Source organism: Chroicocephalus ridibundus, chromosome 3, assembly GCF_963924245.1.
Source record: "Chroicocephalus ridibundus chromosome 3, bChrRid1.1, whole genome shotgun sequence".
In the NCBI taxonomy this organism is placed as follows: Eukaryota; Metazoa; Chordata; class Aves; order Charadriiformes; family Laridae; genus Chroicocephalus; species Chroicocephalus ridibundus.
Window position 1 is genome coordinate 84,029,508 of NC_086286.1, and position 19,545 is coordinate 84,049,052.

General features: G+C 44.8%; 1 protein-coding gene across 6 annotated transcripts; it reads left to right on the forward strand.

Annotated features, from left to right (window-relative positions):
- The first annotated feature begins 1,100 nt into the window (after positions 1 to 1,100).
- COQ3 (coenzyme Q3, methyltransferase) lies at positions 1,101 to 12,901 on the forward strand. Of its 6 annotated transcripts, XM_063329903.1 has the most exons (8): positions 1,133 to 1,271; positions 2,330 to 2,453; positions 2,827 to 2,979; positions 3,149 to 3,248; positions 4,785 to 5,027; positions 6,192 to 6,351; positions 8,626 to 10,692; positions 12,240 to 12,901. In XM_063329903.1, exons 1-7 carry the CDS (start codon positions 1,196 to 1,198, stop codon positions 8,820 to 8,822), a joined length of 1,053 nt encoding a protein of 350 aa, XP_063185973.1. In that variant the 5' UTR covers positions 1,133 to 1,195; the 3' UTR covers positions 8,823 to 10,692; positions 12,240 to 12,901. The 6 variants fall into 6 exon arrangements, with proteins under 6 accessions (XP_063185975.1, XP_063185974.1, XP_063185973.1 ...); XM_063329905.1 differs by lacking the exon at positions 12,240 to 12,901 and having other exon boundaries at positions 1,101 to 1,255; positions 2,356 to 2,453; positions 8,626 to 9,712; XM_063329904.1 differs by lacking the exon at positions 12,240 to 12,901 and having other exon boundaries at positions 1,131 to 1,271; positions 2,360 to 2,453; positions 8,626 to 9,712.
- Positions 12,902 to 19,545: the final 6,644 nt, after the last annotated feature.

Sequence of the window (19,545 nt, forward strand, 5' to 3'; positions counted from 1 at the left end):
TGTCCCATGACGCACCTGTGGGACAATGCGGGCTGTATCAGCGATGTTGCAATGCAAAATGCATCAGGACACTGCAGTGCTTTCCTGTTGCGAAGGGAAAGGGAAAATAAAGCTGTTTTTCTTGCTGCTTGTACATCTTCCTAAGCTGGAATCTTGTTTTTTTTTTTTAAAAAAAACAAGCTTGAGTAAGTGCTTGTCATGGTCTGTCCAGCATCTTGTTTTGCTTCCCTTATGTTTTATAAAATAAATATTCATAACATGTTAAATACTAGAATCATAGAATGGTTAGAGTTGGAAGGGACCTTAAAGATCATCTGGTTCCAACCCCCTGCCATGGGCAGGGACACCTCCCACTAGACCAGGCTGCTCACAGCCCCATCCAGCCTGGCCTTGAACACCTCCAGGGATGGGGCATCCACAGCTTCCCTGGGCAACCTGTGCCAGTGCCTCACCACCCTCATAGTGAGAAATTTCTTTATAGTATCTAATCTAAATCTACCCTCTTTCCATTAAAACTGTTACCTCTCATCCTATCGTTCCACTCCCTGATAAAGAGTCCCTCCCCATCTCTCCTGTAGGGCCCCTTTAGGTACTGGAAGGCCGCTATAAGGTCTCCCCGGAGCCTTCTCTTCTCCAGGCTGAACAGCCCCAACTCTCTCAGCCTGTCCTCATAGCAGAGGTGCTCCAGCCCTCTGAGCATCTTGGCGGCCCTACTCTGGATCCACTCCAACAGGTCCCTGTCCTTCTTATGCTGAGGACTCCAGAGCTGGACGCAGTACTCCAGGCGGGGTCTCACCAGAGCAGAGCAGAGCAGAGGGCCAGAATCACCTCCGTCGCCCTGCTTGGCCATGCTGCTTTTGATGCAGCCCAGGGTGCGGTTGCCTTTCAGGGCTGCCTGTGAGCGCACATTGCCGGCTCGTATAAATACCTATAAGTACATTTTATGAAAGATTCTAAACGGCGGCGCTACCCGCGGCCGGGCCCGGGGAGGAGCAGCCCCGCGGCGGCCGCCCCTGGGAGACCCGGACCGGCACCTCGGCCACCGGCGGCCACCGAGGGCCGGGCCGGGCCCCATCGACGGGCGGAACCAACCTTCCCGGCACCCGCCCCGAGAGGCTGCCGGCGCCCTGTGGCCGCCGCACGCCCGGCGCCGGCAGCAGGGCGGAGCGGGACGAGCGCGGCGGCGGCCGCGACGATGTGGGGCGGAGGCAGGGCGGCCCGCGCCCTCACCCGCGCCCTCGGGCGCCGGCGGGCGGCGGCGGCGGCGGGCGGTGAGCCGGGGGGGGGCGCCGGTGGGGAGGGCCCCCGGCCGGGCGCGGCGTGGTGCCCGCGGGCGGCGGGGCCTGGCCGGCCCGGCGCGGTGCCCGCAGCTAACGGGGGCTGTTTCGCCTAACGGGGCGCTGTTTCGGCGGCCACCTCGCAGCAGGGCCCCAGCAGACCTCCCACCGGATCCGACCTTGGCGGTTGCTTCTGGTGGCGTCTCGGCGGCCCGGCCGCGGCCTGACCCCCCTCCGCCCCCGGCTCAGGTCGGCCGCTGTTTTCCGGCGGCTGCGCCGGAGGAGGCCGAGGCAGCCGCAGGCCAGGCTCGGTGCTGGCGGGCTCCCCCCAGAGCTCTCCCGAGGGAAGCGTTTTCCCCCGGCCACCTCCTTATCCCTTCTTCATCCCGGAGGGATCTGTAGGTTTTTCCGTCGCACCCTGCCGCCTAAAGTCACCTTCAGGGGGCTACTGCTGTGGGGCAGTGGGGCTTTGCTGTGGTTTGGGGGCTGTTGGTGACAGCGGGGCGGTGGGTGAGTGTCCCTCAGGCCTGGGGGAGCCTCACCGCACCTGGAGAACCCTGTTCAAGGCCATGTCTCTGCACTGTCTGTGAGGTTTTCTTGTATTTCCATAACAATTCATACAATACAAACTGTGCGTGCAGCTCCATATTTCTTATTACAATATGGAATTTCTTACTCCTTTGTCCAGACAGGAATCAGAGACCAGTGTCAGTAATGATATCTGTGCATATGCACAGCCTGTGGTCAGAGTAAACGTTTTGGTGAAATTTTTGCTAACTGAAACATTTCAGCTACCTGAAAAGTTCTTTGTTTGGGCTCTGAAAAATGTCATCACACATAATTAGAGAAGTACTGGGGTGGTGAACTAGCATATGCCCTTTTTATTTCATCCCCATGTGCTCCCTAACTACGATAGTGAGCAAATGTGTAAAGATTTGCCCAGTTAGTATTGTTGTTCTAGAGCGGTGGCATTGTTAAACTAGGGGTTTTTGCCTATGAGCTCTCATAAAGCTGATGTTTTCCATTCGGTTGCTTTCCTTTTATTGATGCAGATGACCATGCTGATCTGTCTTTTCAGACAGGCCTGAGAGGTGCCCTTCAGAACTATAACTGGAAAATACAGATGAAATCCAGCGGTACTCTGCCTGTCTCTCCAACTGAAATGAAAAGCAGTATGTAAGTATTGTATCTAAAATAATCCTGCATGACAAGGACTATAATTTTCTATAACAATTTAATTTTACTTTGTGTCAGTGTTACATTAAGTGATTTTTACATCTCAAAAGTGTTTAAATGTTTGATGTGGCCTATTTTTGTTTTATTAATTACCAACTTAAAAATTACAGATACGCAGCCATCTGTTTTGGGAGATACGTTATACATACAGTATATAAAATCTGTTTGTTATTAATCAAGTATAACTAGAACCTCTAAAGGAACATGAGTTTGGGTTTTTTTTTCATTTTCTGATGCAGAATTTCTTTTCCCATATCTTATCTGACATGAAACGTCGGTACTGGTTTCATGACATTCAGCTTTCATTATTTAGGCTCACCATGAAGAGACTTTTCAGCACTTCACACTCATCAGTGGATTCAAAGGAAATGAAAAAATTCCAGCTCCTCGCACATAAGTGGTGGGATGAAGAAGGAGAATTCTCAGCCCTTCATTCTATGAATGATATTAGAGTGCCATTTATTAGGTATGGTTTTGAAGACAGATTTTTTTTTTTTTTTTAGTATGTACTGTTGCTGCAGAACCTCAGAAAATATTGTAAAAGAAAAACACTTAGTAGTACTTAAGATAAATGCATATTGCATCTACTAAACCACCCTGTGTGTTTGCACTTAGTCACATCCCCTTTCTTCCAGAGATACTCTGTTGAACATGAGTAGTAATTATCATTTGGGAAATCCACTTTCTGGAGTAAAGATTCTCGATGTTGGCTGCGGTGGTGGACTGTTAAGCGAGGTAAGAAGCAGCGTGCTCCAGTTTCTCTTGCTAAAAAGCATACAAAGTACTTGCATTGTTTTACTATTACACTGCTTAATTTCTAATCCTCTGAGGAGGAGCTTTTCTCTTCTATGATATATGTTAGTTTCTGAATGTTTTGGAGCAGTTTGCAGAAAAGGAGGGAGTTGGTAATGAGGAATTCTAAAATTGTGAGGCTCATCAGAAAAATAAGGTTTCAAACACTGTAAAGAAAAGGAGAGGGGGAAAATTGTGTGAAAGTCTTTGAGTATTCCTCTGTGCAGTCACAGTAGGACAACTTTTTTTTTTTTCTTTTTTTACTTTGGAGCCTAGACAAGAATACTTTAATCATGACAATCCTCATTACTAAAGGAGTATTTTCTATTATAAACTTGTCCTTACATGTTCACTTCTTTGAATTGCTTATCTTCATTTTTTTTATATTGGGGGTGGGGATTCTTGCCTTTGCTTTGATCTCATGGGAAAAGCATGGAATAATGTCAGACACCTGAGGCATACCTCCACTCTGTCAGGAGAGATTCTCCTGGTACAGAGGCTGATGTTACTGCTGCTTCTTGGGGAGTCTGCTCAGACTTGGGACTGAGAAGGAACTATTTTTCATGGAACCCTTTGGCCGCACAGGCTCTGAACGGTGCTGTATCCATTATCAATGGACTAGGGATGGTTTGTGAATTTAGGATTACAGATCTGGCTGAGTTACTCTGGGAACTTCATCAGCATCTGAAACGAGGCGTAACAAAGGGACCTGAGTCTCCCCCCATGTTTTCTTTTTTCTTTTATTCTGAGCAAAATCCTGTAGTCTTGTCAGAGTCTGCTCTCGAAACCGGTGTGCTGCATCACCTTCTCAGACTGAACAACTGGAGAATTCCAGGTTGGAATAACATACATGTGGTCATGTTCTGCAGCCTGTTTCAGTTTCAAAAGAGGTGATGGCTGAGGTGTTAACCTGTGAGTAAGAAGACACTGGAGAAACTTGAGTGACAGCCAAGCCTGATGCTATCCTAGTAAACATCAGCGTTTAGTTCTCAGCAGTGAGAAAGTCCCAGAGATAATCATATATTAAGTAACCATTAAAAAGATATGAGGATTTACCATTACAGGTTGATGTTGAAGAAAGTAATGATGGTAATTAAATACGGCATTGTTTTCCCCTCTTTAAGTACTGTGTTGATTTTCCCCCTTTGTTTTTCCTCTATCAGAGGGTAATAGTGGAGGAAATCTTTATTTGGTGTAACCAAATGGATTCAGAACAATTTATTTTAAAAGACAATTTAAATGTGTTTATTCCAGTATATAATTTTCTAAGAAAATTAACACCATCTCCCCCAAATCTAAAGAATTTCTTGCTTTAACAAACATTTAAAATAAAACTACTGGATCAGAGCTCATCGTTTACTGTTGTTTGTCTTGTTCCTTGGTAATGTTTTATAGATCGTGTATGTACATTGCAAAGCTGCAGAAACTTTTAAGTAAATTGTTTTCATGCAGAGAATAAATTATCCTCTGTTTTATTAGCCTCTAGGTAGACTGGGAGCTTCAGTTACTGGAATTGATCCTCTGGAGGACAACATTAGAACAGCAGATCAGCACAAGTCATTTGATCCGGTCCTGGCCAAGAGAATACAGTACAAGTCCAGTTCACTGGAGGAGATTGTGGAAGAGTCTATGGAAACCTTTGATGTAATTGTAGCTTCTGAAGTAGTGGAGCATGTGGCTGACCTTGAAGCGTTTATCAAGTGTTGCTCTCTGGTGTTAAAGGTAAGAGAGTTTTTGCTTTCATTATTGGGAATATTTATTCTCTTTTATTATCATTAAGGCTTTCATTCGAAGGCATGTGAAAACACCTAAACCTGCATTCATTCCTCCACTTTGGAGTGCTTGAGATCCGAAGCCTACTCCAGAGGTGCCTTCCATTCTCCTCCATCTTGCAAGTACACGTTCCCACCTTCTGTAACTAGAGAAAATTTATTTCCCCAGCCCTGCCTTAGAAAAGTGTTAATGGCATTACCTAGCATTGCAGTTTTGCTTTGCATCAAGACCTCAAGAAATCTGGTTGCATCTGATTTCACTGAGGTGGGAGGAAACATTGTTGATGGATGGCAGCGGCTCAGACTGCATTGAAACTGGCTGTAATGATGTTTCTGACTCACAAGATTCTATTCCAGCTCTAGCATCACATCAGATGTGCTCCTGGATTGCTCTTAAAGGGTCATAGTTATGCTTGGAGATACCAGGTGTCGTTTTATTCCTCTTGATATTATTTCATTTGTAAAGGGTGGTAGGCCCAGTACACAAGCAGCAGCTTTCCTTTAATCTCTTGATTTATCTTTCTGGTCATCAGAAGGAATATAGATTATTTGAATGGAACACTTAACTAATTTTCAGCTTGCTGGGGACATAGAAATTATTCTTTATTTCTACCAAACAGTCTCTTTCAGTACTTAGAATTCATTTCTGGCTTTGTTTTTTGACCCTGTAATCATTAAAACAAGCACGGCATTCAGCAGAATCAAAAATTAGGCGGTATTGCATGTTTTACTTTGGTTTTAATTTAAAAAGGTTTTCTTTTTACAGGAGGTAATTATACCATAATATCTTTTATTTATCTACTTCTCAGCAATGTTACGTTATAAGGGACTTTGTCAGATGTTCTTTTGGGCAAGGAAATGGTTATCAGACCATCCAAGACTTTGATTATGCTGACTCTTTGAGGACTACTGAGTCATACTCTTAGAACGTTATATTCTTTATTGTATTTAAATGGTATACTTTTAAATATTGATCCGGGGATGAAATTAGTTCTTACTCTTGCAGCATGTAGACTTGAAGATAGACAAATTACGTGTTTTAATGTGATGAAATTTACCATTTTTTTAAAAAAATAAATATTCTTCTGATTTAACATTTTAATCTTTTAATTAGCCTGAAGGTTCTTTGTTCATTACTACAATCAATAAAACACAGCTGTCCTATGTCCTGGGAATTGTGGTTGCAGAAAAAATAATAGGCATTGTACCAGAAGGAACACATGAGTGGGAGAAGTTTGTTCCCCCCGAAGAGCTGGAGCGCCTCCTGGAATCAAGTAAGTTCTAGGCCAGATGATGGGAATGCGGAGAGGTATCCAAACGCTCCCTGTAGAAATGGCAAGGGGATAAGCTAGGTGGGGTGAGTGCTAGCAACAGTACACAGCTTCTCCTGTGTGAGTTACCGGTTAGATGTTATCAGTATCGTTTATGGTTTAAAGACACTGCTGCTTACTGGATTTTGCATAAAATAAACTAAGTGGAGTCGTAAGAATGCAGAGATTGCTCAAACAAAATGACTGTCACAGCTGCCTTCCGTTTTATCCCCTAACTAAAAATGCCAGGGTTCTCCGTCCTGTTCTGGTGACAGAATGTACGCCCTGAAGTGGTTCATACGCTGTAGGTCGAGTTTGAGAAAATAACTGCATTGGCACTCCAGAGCTGCACTGCTGCCACTGCGTTGTCTGTCGTCTTCCCTTTGAGAGAAGGTGGTTTTATTCTTGATTGCTGCTCCGTGTTCTTTATTCATGCCATGTTACTAAAAGATTTCTTCAAAAACGTAAAGATGAAACCTACACAAATTCATTAGTCAGTTCTTGAGAAACTATATGATGCTGATTTGAAGAAATAATTAAATTGCCCTGGTTTGTTTGCTTTTAAAATAGACAAAGCACTGAGCTGGGAAGAGTTCTGCCCATTGCCCTCCTTCCCTGCAGATGTTTTAAAACCCTCTCACCGAATATTTCACTTTGCTGTAGTTCACTGTAAAGAAGCTGCAGTATGAGTTGAGCTGTTCTCTTGGCAAGGTCTTCTCCTGGCACTTTGAAGTGATGCCATAAGGAACATGACTAATACCGTGTCGTGGTTTAACCCCAGCTGGCAGCTAGGACCACGCAGCCATTCACTCACACCTCCCCACAGTAGGATAGGGAGAAGAGAGAGAAAAAGGAAAAAAGAACCCAACAAATAAAACAACAAAAAACCTCTTGTGCGTTGAGATGAAGACGGTTTAATAGAACAGTAACGGAAGAGAAAATATGAGTTACCGGTCATATATTATGAGTATCATTTCTGGTTTAAAGACACTGCTGCTTACTGGATTTTGCATAAAATAAATAAACTAAGTGGAGTCATAAGAATGCAGAGATTACTCAAACAAAATGACTGTCACAGCTGCCTTCCGTTTGATCCCCTAACTGAAAATGCCAGGGTTCTCCATCCTGTTCTGGTGACAGAATGTACGCCCTGAAGTGGTTCATACGCTGAAGGTCAGGTTTGAGAAAATAACTGCATTGGCACTCCAGAGCTGCGCTGCTGCCACTGCGTTGTTTGTCAGCTTCATTACTCAATAATGGTAAAAGAATGTACAAGATCAGTGATGTGATACAACTGCTCACCACCCAATGATCAGGTGCCCAGCCCATCCCGAGCAGCGATTGCGGATCCCTGGCCCACCCCCACTTATATACTGAGCCTGATGTCTGTGGGATGGAATATTCCTTTGGCCAGCCTGTCCTGTCTCTGCTCCCTCTCAGCTTTTATGGGAAGCTGAAGTCCTTGACTTAATGTAAGCATTACTTAGCAACAACTGAAACAACACGTGCTATCAACATTATTCTCATACCAAAACCAAAACACAGCAGCTACTAGGAAGAAAAAATTAACTCGTATCCCAGCTGAAACCGGGACATAGCGGTTCACATCCTGGTGGTTCCTTCTGTTCTCCCTTCAAAAGGAGAAGCAGGTGCAGTGGAGTGATTTGTTTTGGTAGGGGGTGTGTTTTCCACCTTCCCTCATGCATCCAGCTGGGACGCAGCAGAGCCACGCAGTGAACTGAGCGCGCCTCAGCAGGGAGTGCTAAATCACTCTTTACTTGCACTGAGTCCGTGATGGCATTCTTCTGCCTTTTTCTCATCTTTTCCATTCCTAAGGGGAGTCTGCCGAATCCTTTCAAAGACGTGCTCAGATTTTGATTTTGATGTGTGTGATATCAATCTGAAGAATGTCTCCACCTGCAGAAAATGTTACCAGTCACCAAAATGTGGTGATGTGAAGTTGGGGTTTCTAGCATACGGCTTTGAGGTGGCTCACCATAAAGCATGCTCATGGTACGTGGCCTGGCACAGAGCTGTCGCTGCTACTGCCGGTAGCAGGACCCACTGTCACCGGTGATGCCGTTGCCACTGCCTGTGGTGGTGTGTGACAGAGGCCAGCTTGTGAAGCTCTGCTCCCCAGCTCGGAGGAAGAAGACTTGTTGTTCTAAAGGGTTTGATGTTGCAGTGACTTAGAGTATTTCAGAACATCAGTTGCTTTATGGCTTCTTTCTTTTCTAGATGGCTTTTCAGTCAAGACTGTGAATGGGATGTTGTATAACCCCCTCTCGGGGTCGTGGAGCTGGATGGAAAGCACGAGCGTGAACTATGCGATGCATGCGGTGAAATCCGGGGCTCGGGCACAGTCCAGCCCCACAGACGCCCTGTCAGAGATGGAAAGCGAACAGCCCTCAGCCACAGCTGGCACTACCGTGTGACAGTCTGAGATGGGTGGTGATGGACTGCCACCAGGAACAGCAAAGAAGGTTTTACCCAGGTGGACACAATAAAACCTTTTTTAACAACAAGCTTACCATTTGCATTAATAATGCTTATGCTATTTTTGGCCAAATATTTTAGGGCAGTCTCAGAAAAAAACCAGTGCCCATTATCTCAGGAATAATTTAAGATTGAAATGAGCAATGCTTTTAAAGAGTAAGTATTCTTATAAAAAAGTGGTTTTGAATTGTTGGACAGGGAAATGCAAATTATTCTGTCAGTAGCTGGGAGGAAGCTCTTATATGTGATGGCATTTTCAGTCCTACTAGGAAAACTCAGATCTCCATAGAATAATAGCTTAAATGTAGAATGAGTTTAAAAACACAATAGTGTATAATAAATAAAATGCCTTAGATATTTAAGTTACCGAACTGAGTCAGTTAAAATATAGAAAACACTTTAAAAACCGCAAACACTTGTTTCTATATTATGCCTTCTCCCTGAGAGGAGGAAAAAAACCATAGAGAGCTGCGAACCTTTTCTGTCAGGTCGTGCTATTTCTACAGTTGACGTGAGCTAACTGTGCAGGGGTGGAAGAAGGATCTCCTAGACCAGAGTGCCTTAGCTGGCAGAAGTCTTTTCACCATAAAGGTACTTGTATCTGTGCCTATTATTTCAAATTTCTCGCTCTACCCAAATGAAGGGAAGTAAAGTTGCAGGTAGAATTTTACTGAGCAGCCAGAGTTTTATGCTAGAAAAACGATGCATTATCAGTCTGTCCTAGAATTGAAGTTAGATACCTGCTCACTCTCAAGTCCTAGTGCCAGGTTAAGGAAAAGCGTTGATCTGCAATGAAATAGGACTTTCTCAATAAAATGTCTTGTGTATATCCATGGCAGTATCTCTTTCCTTCTCTCCTCTTCCTCGCAGCTTGTATACAGGTAGAGAGGTGGGCTGGACGTGTTTTTTCTAACTTTTAGTTTGCAGGGATTAAAAGTAAACTTTTTTTCTTTCTTTTTTTTTTTTTTGCGGGGCGGGGGGTGGTGGTTCAGGGGCTGTGTGGATTTTTTTTGCTACCACTGCATTTTTCTTGCTGTAGAGGTTTGGTGGGCTAAATTATTGTATTACAGATCTGCGTTCTTGCAGGTTTGCTGCACCTGCATGATGCCCTGGGATCCAATTTCGTGATGGATCTGATGATGCACGGAAGAATATAGTTAATTTATAATGCAAATAATAGTAATTCATACGTATTAAGACTGAAAAGGGTTGTCTAGTGTGATCATTTCCATGACAGTAAATTCTGCTTTATAATACCTGTTTGGGCTGTATTTTGGCTTTGGGAAGAAGATTCATCTTCATGTAAAGAGTTGAGTGATGGAGAAGCCACTATGTCGATAAGTAAATTGTTCCAAAAGTTCATCAGTTGAAGTGGTCTAACCTCAGATCCCAGCCAGTGTTGTCTTAACGTCTTATATTTTTAGGTTAAGGACCTCTCTGCTATCAGCTTTCTCTGTCTTGTAAATCTAGCTGGTGTAGTTTCAAGTCAAGTCACCCCTTAATTTTAGATAAATGGACTCTACAGCTGCTTACTGCTGCGGTGTAAGTTCGTATAAAATTTTGTGGTAAACACCCTTTTTGAAGCATGCTGGTGGAAATGGACACAGCATTTCAGTAGCGGTCTCACTAATGCTGTCTGCAGGAGGGACGATGTCGTTCTGCTTCTGCCTGATCTTCTTTTGCACAGGCATTTGCTCCATCGGTCACGCGTGCAAAGCAGCATGCAGTGTTGGGGAGAGGCGTGACACCGGGAAAAATGTGGAGCCAGAGCACATAACCAGCAGGCTTTGTTCCCAGCAGGGCACGTGGGTGAGTTCCCCATGCCAAGTAATTGACTTCAATCTAAGTTATTTATAGCTCTATGACTGACTGCTTCAAATTTTACCAACAGTGAACGGAAAGAAACAGTATCTGGAGAGCACTGAGACCTGGGCAGGTTCCCAGGGTAGACCACTAGAAACACCCCCTGAGGGGGAGCAGTCTCCCGTTCACCGATTTCCTAAATCCAGATGTTTGTGTAACCAGCTGACCAGCTGTTATCCTGGCTTTCTCATCCTTTCCTTTCTTCCTGCTTGCTTGTCGTTTGCGTGTAGTTTTTCATTAAACTGTGAGCCGCCTGGGGAAAGAACTGGTTTTTTTTTTCACTGCTATTTCTATTGCACTTAGCACAAAAAAGCCTTTGATGCTGCTTGGGTTCTCTGTCCGGGCTCACATACCAAATTAACAATGGCTGGCATTTAAGCAACAAGCGCATGGACCTGGTTGTCCATGGATACCCGTTTTTGACAAAAACCTTTTCGCAAGCACCTGACCTGCTGCTCCTGCACGTGTATAGGAGCCCTGTCACCCTGGGAGAGTTTAGTGAGTGGTGTGGGGACTGCTTCAACAGGTCCTTGTACCCATGGCATGTCTCCAGATGTCCCTGTGTGCTCCATCCTCAGTCTCTAGCCCCGGAGCATCCTAACTATTCTGGCTGTATTTCATCCCTCTGGTTAAAACAACCTCTTTTAAATCTAGAAAGTAAATGATTGCACTAGAGATAATTTTAGTGAGATAACAAACAGTGCGAGAATGTCCTACACCTTGCTTTTTAGCTGGTTTTTGGTTTGGGTTTTTTTTGGTTTTTTTATCCTTGCATTATTCATGAACGTGCATCTCTGGCACAGTGTAATCAAATTCAGTACTGTGCGCTGAATACATACTATATATTCATGCTGCAGAAACTTTTTTCTTAAAATCTGTGCATAGGAAACCAGTCGTGATTTCACTCTTCTCTTAGCCCGGTTGCTGTGGAGATTTAATAGGTGCTACTGAAATGGACAGAATTTAAGTCAAATAAATATGCAAATCTTTTGACTTTCCCGTTGCAACTTGTTCATGACTATGGAGCCATAGCTTCAACGTTTACAGGAATAGTGATGGTAGGAGGTAAAAAAAGTAATGTTATAGCACCAGGCACGCAGCGGGGACTAGTGGTGAGGCAAGAGGTGATTCTTGCCTTGATATTAGGAAAAAGTCTTATTTGGGGCTTGCTCTTTTTCAGCCCCTGTGTTTATTTCTGGTTGTGGACCCTTGACTCTCCTATTCCCAGCCATTTGTTTCTGCAACACAACAAATCACAGCAAGGACCTGATCTGGCTAGAAAAATCCAAAAGAGCAAACACTGGTGCTCTGGGTGGTCTCAGCTGTTTGGCTCTGCTGTGGCTTGTCGTGTGTCTCATCTCTCCCCCATTGCTCCGCACGGTCCCAGTCCCAGCCCTTTGGTGAGACTGGTGCTTGTCCAAGTTTTAAATCTTTTTTTTTTCTTTTCTTTTTTTTTTTTTCCTTGGCGTGCTGGTGGTGGTTGTGCTGCTCAGGGAGCTGAATTTTCCCACTGTCGAGGACTAGTGCCAGCCAGGAGGTAAGCAGTGGGAGCCCAAGGCCAGGGAGAAGGTGGGGCAGAACAGCCCCATGAGGCTTTTAGGTTGGCTCAACTTGTCTGGTGGAACAGCACTTTCAGATAATAATTGAAAAATGAATTTAACTCAAGCCCAATTTGGGTAGTCTGAGAGCCTCAGAGGAGATTTGCATTTAATTTCCTTTTAAAATAAAAACAGAACTTGAAGTTTCCATGACGTCCTGTTACACTGTCTCATTCCCCATTGTTCCCTGGAGGTCAAGTGACGTTTCGTAGCCATTTTTGCAGGACTTTTTACATTTTCTTTACATATGTTTCCACAAACAGCCGGTGTCAGGTTTGTAGGGAATGGAATAAAGGAGGGAGAAAGTAGTGGGAAAGGAAATCTGTAGTGGCTGTGAGTAGAGATAAGAATATCTTGTAAAAAGTTTTTCTGAAAATGGCTTCTCAATTTCTTTCATTATGTTGAAGTCTCAGCTTTAATTAAAAAAAAAAGGTAGCTTATTTTCCACACGCTTCTAAGAAATGCTTGAATGGAATAATCACATGCAGTCTAGAGGTTCAGAAGCCAAAAGGCGCAGCTTCTCTAATTAGCTAGCCTGATGAAGCAGACTGGAAAAGTGAGACAGAACGTTAATCATCACGTGTGTGTTGACACCGTAGTTGCAGGGATGTGAGAGGCACCCAGGAGTACCTGGGATGGGGGACAGCATTGAAATTGCAGAAGGAAGAAGAGCGATGCCTGGAAGATAAATGCAATTCCAATGGAGATGCCCACAGGCAGGAACAACTGTATCCTAAAACTGCAACACTGTTGACTTCAGTTGATACTTATTTAATAAAATTATTAATGTTAACTTGTTAAAGGGGAAAAATGTGGAAGCCCGAATTCGTCATTTCTCTTCCAAGTCGCCTCCCCTTTGAAGTCCTGCAGCTGCTGGGCAGCAGCGCCTCTCCCGTACTGCCTCGGCTGGGCTGGGCCCGTGAGGGAGCAGTAACACTATAGCGGGTACGGTTATCCTTCAGGTAATTCAGAATTATCCCAAAGCAAATTTTGTGGTTTATTGGGCTCTGTGCTGTCTCAGAATAACTTTCTATTTTTCCAACGCGGGGTGAGTTTTGTTGCCTTGTCTCCTGCTTCATGATGAATGATTGAAAAATAGTTCTTCTTTAAGTAATGTGCTGTCTTGCCGTCATGACCATGTATTTTTCCCAGCCCCTTCTTCAAGGGAAAGTAGAACACTGCTTTTATAACCCTTTCAAAATTAATTGATTCTGCTTAGACTGAACAGTACTATAAATCCTAATACCATATATATATATTTTTAAATATATATATATATGTATATATAAATATTATACTATCACAAAAACATTTCCAGGTGATGTTTTTGTTATAAAAATCAGCGTGTATTTCCTCTGGTTCCTCCAGGTTATAGGACAAAGTTCCAATCATTTAATGTTTGTACTAACAGTAGATTTTATTTGCATCGACACACATTCAATTTTCTTGAAGCAATATAAAATGATGTCCCGTTTTATTCCAGCCAGAAGGGTTGTGATTTCACCTAGGATGTAAAATCACCTGACCTGTCTTGACTTACACGTGCATTAATTGCACAGCCACCTCTCAGTGCATTAGGGATTCAGGATATATACTTTGATCTGCATTTTATTGTGCTTTTATTCCAAAATGGAGTCACTCCAGAGATACAATCAATATTCACTTTTTCTAAAACATAAAATTGTTTTCTGCTTAAAAGGATTGTGAAGAGCATTAGTGTTCCATTAATAAATCTGAAACCTCTGTTGTGTCTTCATGAGATATGTTATCTTAAAAAAAACCCACAACCCTGAAACAACTTGGAGATTACACTGCTAATATTGCTGTGTACAGTAGTTGTATTATAAAAACTTGCAATAATAGATGATATAGAAAAAGATCTGGTGTTTATTTTCCTCAATTAGAATAAGCGTATACAACCTGAAGACATATAAAAAGGAAAGTAAAAGAAACGTACAATAAAGAGACCTTAGAAGAATGTATCCAGCTCACATAAATAACCATAAAAGTTAGCAGATTCACCCTGAACACGCTCTGATGAAGCATAGCCCCAGCGTTGAAACTTGGGGTTTAATTCCCAGCTCTGCCTTCCTGCTGTCGGATGAGTGGCAGCTGGGTGCCTCGCCTCCCTTGATCCGCCTTGAAGTTACACTTCGCAGAACGAATGGGACCCGGCCACCCCGGGGGCTCTGCCCTGAGGGTCCCTGCCCCGCTTCCCAGCTGTAACGGAGGAGGTCCTGACCTAGACAGCCACATCCACAGCCACCGAGTGCTGCCTGCTGTGGCTGCAGGAACGGAGGCATTGATAGCAGGCGAGTGGTTAGATACACATCTGTGTAGTTGTGCAGAAGGCAGTCGGACACAAAATGCAGTAGAAGATTACAAACACAGACCTTGGAAGGTAAATGGGAATCCACAGGCAAGGAACGGCCAAGCGCAGCTGTGGCACCTGAGAAGGCTTCCAACAGGTTTTAAAGTGTTTTGCACGCTCCTGTAACACAGAGTATTGTGTCTCTGCCATGCCCAGGGCTGTTAAAAAACAGCGAACCCCAATGTTGTTCTTTCTAAACGGAGCAGTACCAGATTTCCTTTGAATGTTAAAGAAAGAAAGGTGTTGCCTTGTTCATTAATCCTTTCCCCCTCCCAAGACCATCTAACTCCCTAAGAGCATAAAGCTTTTGAACACCAGGATAGTTTCCTAATTGCGGGCAAAAAATGCTGAGTTATTTATATCATTCGAGGCAGTCTCAGGGTATGTGCCACCTCAGAAAGTGGCTTTGTTTACCAGAAAGTGCAACGTAAACTCTGGGAAACTCCTGGAATTGCACTTAATCTGGACTTAGATATAGGTACTTCTGTATAGCACAGAAGAAGTAGTTTGGACTCTGGATGTTTTGCATTTCTTATGTATTTGTGCATTTGTATGTCATTAAAGTTATCATTAACCCCTTTTCTAAATCCAAATCGAAATGCATCATGACCATTTTGCAGCTTTACATTGGCTATTTTTATCTGAATAACTAAAAAGATGTGCGTATGAAACTCAAGCTGCCCAGAGAGATCATTAATATTACAACAAAACCAATCCTGGCAGCAGCCAGTGATTATTTCAGAAGGATCTTGGAGAGCCTGCCGGCGATGAAAAAGCCTTTTTTCACCCTCTCATAAACTTGTCCCTCACCACAAAACCCTATTAAATTATGTCTTCTGCAGACAAGGGCTCAGTGAGTTTGGGCTGTTTCAAAGAGAAGGAAAGCATTTCTGTCCCACTGGAGGATGCCCTGCCAGCACACAAAGAGAGAGTCCTACCTGAGCCGCAGTGTCACTTTGGCTGGGGACAACCCATCACTGCACGTGGGGATGGTGAGGTGCTTTTGCTTCAGGCAGAGCAACCTGTAAAAACAACCTGTACTGATTAATGGAGCTGTTAAAAGCTCTTCTGCACTGACAAAACTCTGGCCATGTGGAAGAGAGAGAGGCAGCGAGTAGAAGCCATGGGTGATACGAGAGTGGGAGACGAGCAGAAAACGTGTGTCCCTGATTCTCGAAGCCCCCGGGGAGATGTGGCAGTACAGGAAAGCAAAACTTAGGACAACACATTCAGCATATGCCCTGATTTCTAAGATGTTTATTTAGTTCTCAGGCTGCAGTGGGACTCTTCAAAGACCCATCACAACCGCTGGGCTCAGAGCGTGGTTTTGATATCTGCCACCAGCTCCGTGGGCAGCTGGCCACGCTAACTGCAGGCTTTTTTAAAGAGGAGGAAAGACATCACAGAAAAAAAAATAAATTAACGTAATAAGCAACAAGAGTTTTTATACCAACATACAGACTCTAGTAACACTAATGAGTTTATTAGTGTCTCCCAGCCCCCAAAGCAAACTGCAGACTTCAGAAGAAAAATTTGACCTGCTGAGTAACAAAGTAGGCTTAGATTTATGTTAACTGGAAAAATCTACTTATTTTATTCTGTTATTCTCTCTTCCTTTAGGCAGCTGCACTAGAACAGATTACAGATAAAAGTGTACTTTAACGTATTAGATCTTGTTTTGCTCTGCACGATGTATCTGAGGGATGACTGTTCCAGACTGTGCCGCGCTCGGTGCATGTCTGCAGCCAGACAGGCATGTGGGTGTATCACTGTTAGCTCTTATTTTCCCCACTCACAAAAATGAAAAGTGGTAATTTAGCAACGATGCTGGATTCCCACCCTCCCTGAGCGAGAGAGCAAGGTGGCCATCAGTCCAGCGTGCGTCACCTGTGAACTTCTTAGAGGCAAAGGTGGGAAAACCCAAACATATGCCAGGAACCAGTCCGAGATTGCAGCACCTGCGATGCACAGGAGCAGAAAACTACCCACTGCTGGATGAAGTGCTGCAGCTTGGGTTCCTGGGCACTACCACTGTCTAATTAGCCTCTCATTAGTCATTAGTCAACAAGTCATTAGTCACAGGCAACAGTGTGCCCTGTGGGGCTGTGCACCTTCCCTGGAGGAATGGACACTGCCTTCTCCAACAGCCAGGGAAAAGGCGGGCTGAGGACATGCACTTTGCTGTTTTTCCTGCGGATAAGCTTGGCTACCAGACTGCCAGGCCAAACGGATTCAGTAACTGCTGGCAGGAGACTCTGGCTCCCAAGATGGACATGCACCTTTTAAGTGGTCGAGTCTGGTCAGTGCCATACAGGTCATAACCAACCTTTTAAAATCTGGTTTATGAGCAGGACAAGGCTCCCTGGGTGTCTGCAGGGATCTGTATCCAGATCCCCCCACAAGGCACACGGGATCTGCAGCTGGGGCGTCCCATGCTGGGGCACCACTGTGCGCTGGACCGCTGCAGCCTCTGGGCAGCACCGCACCCAGAGCAGCAGTAACACAGTGTAAGGCCCTTGTCCATCAGGAGGGTGGCAATTTCCTTGCTGAACAAATCTGACTAAATAATAATCCTGGGGCAACCAGTTTGCCTTACTGTCTCCCTTGCATCTGTACAGCATCTTAATGCCAGCAAAGGCACAGGCAGGGCTGCCAACAAAAAGCACTGACTTCCAGAGCATAAATTGCAGTAATACTTCCTTCCAAACACCAGGTTTGCCCACCCTGTTTGGGGCAGCTTCGGGAGATGATGGTTTACTCCCTCCTTCCTACTCTCCTCTCCCGCAACGGTCTTCCCCACTTGTGCTGGCCATTGATTCCAAACGCAGGTTTTAGGATAGCTCATTTGCCTCTGCAAGTCAAGCAGTGGCAGCAGCTGGGATGCGGATGCCCAGGACCTTTCTTTGCCCTCACAGAAGCTTAGATCCCATCTGTAACTGGATCTCTCTTATCTGTAACACAACAAGCAATTCCCTTGCAGTAGCAAAAGCTGAGACCAGTTACCAGGCTGTGACGGTCCAGATTTATTAGGCTATCTGCCACTTGAAACAAATCTTCAGCCAGAGATCTGCAGGTGCTATAGCAGAGAAAAAGCACTTTCCTTCTTTGTCTCTTCGCTGCCCTGTTGTAAGAATTTGACAAAACCTCATGCTGCAAATCATCAGCTGTGGCAGGGAGCAGCCGCTACTCTCACTTTGCACTCTTATTTCATTACCTGCGTGTCATCTGTAGCGTGGAGTGGCCCAAAAGCTGCGAAGAAGGTGCTTGGCCCCCACCTCGTGAAGGATGAGGGCAAAGGAGCTCAGCAGGGTTTGGAGGGAACAACCTGTTTGTGGAACAAGATTTACCGCATCCCTGGGACCTCTCTGATCCCATTAATTCCTGAGAGCAGGGCGTCAGCACAGTATCAAACACATGGTATGTATCAAACTCGTGGCACGTGGCACTTGCACTGTAGCCTGTGGTTACCGAACACCCATAAACAACAAGTTAAAAGTGAGGAATAAAACAAAATGCTGCAAGGAGCTACAGCAAGAAAGCGTCAGAGCATAGCACCCTTCCCGGTGAGCGCAGGCAGGAGGCAGAGACCACTGCTTGATGTTGCCTAGCAAAACTAAACGCAAAACTGGCCACTCCTGGCACTTGGAGAACTTGGTACATGGATCTGAACTCCACGGCTTTGCTAAGGGCTCTCCTCTTCCTCATCTTCCTCCTTTGTCTAACCTGTCCCATAACCTGAGTTAAAGCACCTACAAAGCTCTGGGCATAGACCCCATCTATCCCCTACCAGACACTGAAAATGGCTCCATTTGTGTGAAGAATCAGGTCACTTCTATTGCCCCTGATGGCATAACAAAGTGGGAGCTTTTTGGAGCAGCTCTGTACACACCACTGCATTTAATGAAGGACTAAGTTGTTTGGGCAGCGGTATTAATGAGACCACAAAGGGCACTGTTAGCATTTTAGGGTCAGTGTGATGTGGATGTTTGGCAGAATATAATGTCAACATAACAAATATAATGCCATCACATAACAAATATAACACCATCAACCAACAAATATAACACATATAACACCCAGGGCCCTCGAGGCAGCAGGCGAGGGTGCAGGGGGGCCCTCGGTGCCAGATAAATGAGGGATTTGCTCTAGCGTCATTTTGCTTCCCTTCTCTGCATCTTTCTCCTTGTAGAGGTGTTCTTCTCAGTCACCTCATCCAGCATCGAAATAACAGAAAGACAATTGCTGCCGGGCGCTGGGTGTTAAGAAACACCCGTGGTGGTCAAGTTCAGCTGAAGTCATAGAATCATAGAATTGCCTAGGTTGGAAGGGACCTTTCAGATCATCGAGTCCAACCATCAACCTAACTCTGACAAAAAACATCACTAAACCATGTCACTAAGCATTACGTCTGCCCATCTTTTAAATACCTCTAGGGATAACAATTCCACCACTTCCCTAGGCAGGCTGTTCCAATGCTTGATAACCCTTTCAATGTAGAAATTTTTCCTAATATCCAATCTAAACCTCCTCTGGAACAACTTGAGGCCATTTCCTCTTGTCCTCTCACCTGTTACTTCGGGGAAGAGACTGACCCCCATCTCTCTACACCCTCCTTTCAGGCAGTTGTAGAGAGCGATAAGATCTCCCCTCAGCCTCCTTTTCTCCAGGCTGAACAACCCCAGCTCCCTCAGCCGCTCCTCATAAGACTTGTGCTCCAGACCCCTCACCAGCTTCATTGCCCTTCTCTGGACCCGCTCCAGAGTTTTCCCTGTAGCGAGGGGCCCAAAACCGAACACAGTACTGGAGGTGGGGCCTCACCAGTGCCAAATA

Excerpts from the sequence above, each read along its gene's own strand:
- COQ3 (XM_063329903.1), top strand. The coding sequence starts at position 1,196 with ATGTGGGGCGGAGGCAGGGCGGCCCGCGCCCTCACCCGCGCCCTCGGG. Across the intron at positions 2,454-2,826 it reads ACTGAAATGAAAAGCAGTAT|GCTCACCATGAAGAGACTTT; the intron begins GTAAGTATTGTA and ends TTCATTATTTAG. Across the intron at positions 3,249-4,784 it reads GTGGTGGACTGTTAAGCGAG|CCTCTAGGTAGACTGGGAGC; the intron begins GTAAGAAGCAGC and ends CTGTTTTATTAG.